This window comes from Cynoglossus semilaevis, chromosome 7 (genome assembly GCF_000523025.1).
Source record: "Cynoglossus semilaevis isolate Cse_v1.0 chromosome 7, Cse_v1.0, whole genome shotgun sequence".
Taxonomy (NCBI): Eukaryota; Metazoa; Chordata; class Actinopteri; order Pleuronectiformes; family Cynoglossidae; genus Cynoglossus; species Cynoglossus semilaevis.
The window spans coordinates 10,083,237-10,089,126 of NC_024313.1; the positions used below are offsets into that span (position 1 = coordinate 10,083,237).

The 5,890-nt window shown below is 42.7% G+C and overlaps 1 protein-coding gene across 4 annotated transcripts in view; it reads right to left on the reverse strand.

Moving 5' to 3' along the window:
- The window catches only part of LOC112487235 (mannosyl-oligosaccharide 1,2-alpha-mannosidase IA-like), a 14,604-nt gene that overhangs the window by 6,894 nt on the left and 1,820 nt on the right, over positions 1-5,890 (reverse strand). The window contains exon 2 of one of the 4 annotated variants that reach the window (XM_025056961.1): positions 1,672-1,943. The exons of 2 other annotated variants lie outside the window; for them this stretch is intronic. In XM_025056961.1, the coding sequence (XP_024912729.1) occupies positions 1,737-1,943 (207 nt within the window). In that variant the 3' untranslated portion in view covers positions 1,672-1,736. Of the gene's footprint in view, positions 1-1,671; positions 1,944-2,616; positions 3,321-5,890 lie in introns of those variants that run through there. One more of the 4 variants, XM_025056962.1, reaches the window with a different exon arrangement.

Genomic DNA, 5,890 nt, shown 5'->3' on the forward strand with positions numbered 1-5,890 from the left:
CCACCCCCCCCCCCTCACATGATGGGTACTGTCTACAGGCAATGAACTAAATACACAATCAACCCTTCATCCAGGCCTGTGCTGCGTGGGCTGCTGGGGCTCTGCCCCCCCGATCCCCCCTTCAGGCAGTGACTGGACCACACAAAGGCTACAAAACAGAACACATGTATGAAAACACACACACAGTGGGCGAAGAGGAGGAGGAGGAGGTGAACTGCCACTGTGAGCCTCTATAAATTGCAGATTGCTCCATCCTTCACGCCGGAGTCTATATTCCAGCTAGAGAGACATCAGAGGCAGTGAAGGAAAGCGCTGGAACGAGAACATCCATCCTCGTCCTCGCCCTCTCTGCCTGCAGCCTGCGGCCACTGCCCAGAGGCCAAACACACACTTGGGCCAATCGATACAAGGCGGCGGCGGCGGTGGCGTCCACCGCTGTAGCTAATGTATGGATTTTAAAGTGCATGCCGTCCACCAGGGCCGTATATTTACTGCGACTTTATTACTCTATTACAGTATTCATTACTTGGATGTGACTCTATAGCGCGGGGCAGCTTTTTGGCCCCGGGGCCTTGGAGTATGGGATGATTTACGCTGCTCACCAGACAGTGGCCGTCCGTGTATATCACACAGGCCTGCGTGCCATCACTGGGTGATTTCCACTTTAGAACTTTAAGCCATTAGAATTTACATTTGCCCAACGTTCCGCTTGGAAGACTTCCGCAGTCCTAATACTGAGGAATATATTTTAGAGTGACAGCCAAATCTACTCCACACCATCATCCGGCAGGAGAGAAACAAACTAACAGACCTCAACATGATGAGGTCCATCTCTACAGTACTGCATGTCCCTGCACCTCCTCCTCTGGAGGGGGAGAGGGTCCACTTTTCTCCACTGACAATATATATACATTGAAATATCGCAGTAATTCATTTTACGATGCGTATCAATATCCTACAGCACTGTATGGATTTTTTTTTTAATCACCAATTCCCAGTCAAATATTCATGGCCTTGGTTTATTTTTTTTCTTATACTGATTCCAAATGTAGATCCCTCTGTTCCAGTGTTAGTAACCCTGAGTCTTTACTTTGACGACTGTCTCACTACAATTCAATTGTTTTAAAAAAAACCCTCAATCGCAATATATCGCAATATATGGTATCGTTGCTCCTGTACTGTGATACTTATATCACCAGATTCTTGCTGATACACACCTCTACTATCTGTATTTCTTTCTTTAGGTATCCATCATCTCTTTCATCTTAAACCTGCTTTTGTGAGCCGTGGTTTGAACCACATGTCACCGTCACGTGACAGGCCGTCAGTGATATACATCATATTTTAGGATATTACAAAACATATATAAATTACATTAGTAGCCAAATATCAAAAAAAGATGGACGTTCACTGCGACTCCACTGCAGGTAAGGGGACATGACTCAGCGTTTTCAGACCAACAAAAAAGTTGCAACGTTATCAAACAACTACAAATGACCTCCTCTCTCCACTGCAGGTTAAAGTACAGCTGAGGTGAAATACTCAGTACTGTATGTGAAAAACACAAGTTTGAAGAAGTTCCAAACTTCTTGGCCAAAAAAAAAAAAAAAAAAAAAGAAATCTCCCAGGTTTCTTTTAAATAATAGGTTTTTTTTTTTTTTTTTTTTTTTTTTTTTGTCTCCTCCAACTCAACTGCAGCAAAACTGGTGTGTTCCACAGCAGACGCAGGACGACGTTCAGTGATTTGGGTCGCGGTCAAAGAACCATTTGGTTTCTTTCTCTGGTGCAGCATGGGCTGGAAAACAACGGGACCAAAACTGTTGGGTGTGACATTTATTAAAATGCATCTGGAACGTGTGAACTGGCGAAGACAGAGTGTAGAGATTCCAAAAATAGCGAGCAATCAGCAGCACTGTGCGTGACGAACTTTTATTCTTCTTCTCCTGACGAAACAGAGAGAAGTTTATTTTTAGGCATCAAACTTCTTCAGAAACAAGGAGGCGGTGAGCGCGTCTGGAGGAAAGTGTTTTAAAAAAAAAAATAAATAAATAATGTAACCTTGGCCACTCGCTCTGGTCAGATGAGTGACTCACAGACCTTAACATAAAGGAAATATTGACGTCTGCCGACAACAAGAAACGGAGCGGTACAAAAGTACGTCCATTGTTGTGTACCTAAAAGAAGTTCTCTGTCTGCACCGATACTGAGAACTGCATTGATATACAGGATACGTGACCGTGACTGTATATATATTAACCCTTTACGGACCACCCTCCCTCCACTGTATTACCCTTTCCTACATTCAACATCATCGCCACAAAATGTCTTTTAAATGATTTTTTAACTATTTTTTTTACTGTTTAGGCTAGAAAATTATTATTATATAATTTTCATAACAAAAATAATCAAAATATTGGAAATGTATACATTCTTATACTCCACAAAAACCCATGATAGAGCGAAAAATCCACCGCGATACAGCGAAGGACGACTGTATATGTGTGTATATATATATATATATATATATATATATATACACACATATTCTCATACACACCTTTGCAGATAGGTAACTTGGCAGAGCCATTTAGCTACTACACAATCATACAAAGAATCCTGGGGGCAGAGTGTAGTTTTAGCTAACACACACACACACACACACACACGTCTGATTTCCAGTCCAAGAAAAGAAGTAGGACCGAGGAACCAGAGGCAATTAGTTGAAAAACGGTCGATACAGAAATAGGACTTGTTCGCTGCTGCCAAGTCAGCCCGAGAAAGAGACGGGAACAGAGGAATTTTTTTTTATTATTATTTCAGGCTGTAAAGGTTGGCAAAGCAAAAGTACATAAATGTGAACAGAGTTAGAAAAAAAATCAGTGTTGTGAGTGGGCTAAACAAGTGAAGTGAATCTGAAGACACAGCAGAGAAAAAGATGAGTAACAAGGACAAGTGATGAAGAGGACCAGGGAAGATGTGAGGAGGCGTGTCAGTATGAACGCAGGAGTTAAAGTAACATAATTCCAGGCATTCTCAAGGGTCATGGAAGGAGTTCCAGGGGATTCAAAGAGACTGTAGTTGAACAGATATATTGATCAGATGTATATTTCCCACTGCCGGAGTCAATATATCTTCATCACAGACGTCACTGTCCTCCTGCAGGGTTCACTTCACTGACTGTAGGAAACCTTCCTTATCTTCCTGTGACATTTCCACTATCTCAGGACCCCGGCTAATCCTCCGGTGTCAGTCTTTCCCAGACTTAAGCTCCGCAGATCTGACTGTTTGCCACCAGCTGAGACATATTTATCTGCTAAAACCTGGAGGAAGGGGTTCACTGTAGGTCACGCCACGACAGGAAGTCACAAAGTCCCAGTTTATTTATTTAAGGTATGAAAATGTTGAAATATTTGAAGTCTAAAAAATGTATTAATGAACCAGATGGTGATGAACACAAACAGCCTGACATGAATTTGAAGAGAAATAAAATCCCTGTCGCTGCAGCGTTACCCAGAGTCTGGCCTGATTTTCTGGTGGTATCCGCCCCCGTTTATCCTTTTACGACCCCCCGCCCCCACCTGGTCTGTGCCTGGAGTCGTCTACAGGGGAGGCTGTGATTTGTAGACGACAAACAGATATGGCTGATTGTGGAACTGTGGCACTAAATCACAACAAACTGTTTATCCTCGACAGAATGAGTGACCACGGTGTTTTGATCCAACAAACGGCTCGCCCGCTGAGGCCGTGATCCGAGTCCACACCTCATCCACAACTGCCTCCAGCTCAGCGAGATTCTCCCAGGTTGAACCTCTGGAGTTTCACAGGGTTCAGGTCAAGGAAAGGTCAAAAAACAAAACAAAAAAAAAACACCACATCTTCTTCTGGTCAGAGTCCGTAAAGAAGATTCCAACACATCTTCTTCTAGTCGAGTCAGTAAAGAAGCTTCAAACTCTTCCATTTGAAAGTTCAGTCAAACTAATTCAAATTGTCCATTTATAAAAGTACAGTGGAACTATTTCCTATGGTCCGTACTGTAATAAACATAGCAACTATTTGTCATTACACGTGCAGTACACAGTACTCACATTCATACTGTTTACATCCTCCATCAATTGACAATAAAGCAGCAACTGCCCTGCTCGCCCCGTCCCATTATCTTTGCCGATCGGCAAGGTCGCAGGTGATGTCAACACGAGCCAATGAGACGTCACGTGTTCTGACTGTTGTGGTGAGTGACAGCGGCGGCAAATGAAAACCGTGTAAACAACACGGATTAAATCAATATTTATGCTGACTGCAGGCCGAGGCTGCGGTTTTATCTGCAAACCTCTTACATCATCACACTGACAGTCAAGAGTGTGATTGACAGCTGATGTCAGAGTCCAAACGGTACATTAAAACAGAACAGTAAAAACAAACAGGCGCAGCAGAAACAACCTGAGGAGAAACGCCAACGTCCTGTTGACGTTTCTCCTCCACTGGTTCATGACTGGTGTTGTTCCCAAAGTCATTCAGGCCGAGCCCTAAGTGCAACCGACAAATAAAAACAAACGTGAGGGATTATGGGACCTGGAGTGTGTTAAAGCCAATATATATTATTCCTTTTATTCAATACGGCTTAACGGGGAAACTTTATATCGACGTGAAGTACTGAGAAGTACTGAGCCAAAGAGAGAAAACTTTGCATTTACTTCAAGCCAAAAGTAGCGCTGTGTCTATTGGCAAGAATCTGGAGATACGATACGCATCACAGTACAGGGTCAACAATAGGAAATATTGTCATATAATCTAACTGTAAACAAGGTAACTGTAGAATTAGACTGGGAATTATTAATTAAAAAAAAGATTCCTAAGATTGTAGAATTAGACTGGGAATTATTAATTTTAAAAAAATCATACAGTGCTGTAGGATAGTAACATTGTATTGTGAAATGAAATCTCGCGATATTTCAGCATATGGTTCTCTGTTTCACAAAGACGTTTTATCTTGTGAACCTCGACCCTTGGGTCACACCCTCTCCTCCTCCACACGAGCCGTCTGCCTCAGCCAGAAAAACATTTGACCACAGCTCTCTGATCTTCACGTGACTGTCTCTGGGTCTCATCGACTCACTCGCTTAATCAGGGCTCCAGCGCCCCTTATCTTTACACTCACACATTCAACAGTCTGTGTGTGTGTGTGTGTGTGTGTGTGTGTTAGAACAGTGCACTCTGACGGGACTTCATCAATGACATGCAAATGTAAATTCAAACTGACATCAGGATAAGGACAGTTCTGTTAGGGGAAATAACAACGACAGTGTTTGGTTTTAGAGTTTATTGCCTTCACTTCACTCTGCTGCAGGCTCCACCGTGATACTCTGTGTGTGTGTGTGTGTAAATACACACACCAGGGTTCGTCATGACTCCAATTAGGGAGAATTACATGACATGCTGCTTTAGGAAAAGTGGGTGAAGGTGAGAAAGACGGAGGCAGAAATCTGTAGTTTTCTACAAAAAAAAAAAAACATTAAAAAAATATTCTGGTGAAATTTAAAATGGTGGTTCTCAAAGTAGAGGGCGGGGACGCCCTATGGCACATGCACTCATGAAAAGGGGTGCAGCAGGGCTAATTAATTTAAATTAGGTTTTTATAATGTGTAGATCCGGGATGAGTGACTCTGGCGTGCAGGGAGAGGTGGTTTTGACGTCCTCCCAACATGACTACACCCAGTTTTAACAAACAGCAGCCGTCAGACGGGCGTCGAAGGTTTAATTCAACCTCATCAACCTCAGTCACTCAAACACAGCCATCACAACACCTGATGTCACGTGAAAGAAACCAGTTTTCCTGTTTATGCTGTGTGTAAATATTTTTAAAATCCTGACTGCTCAATTATTATCATATATA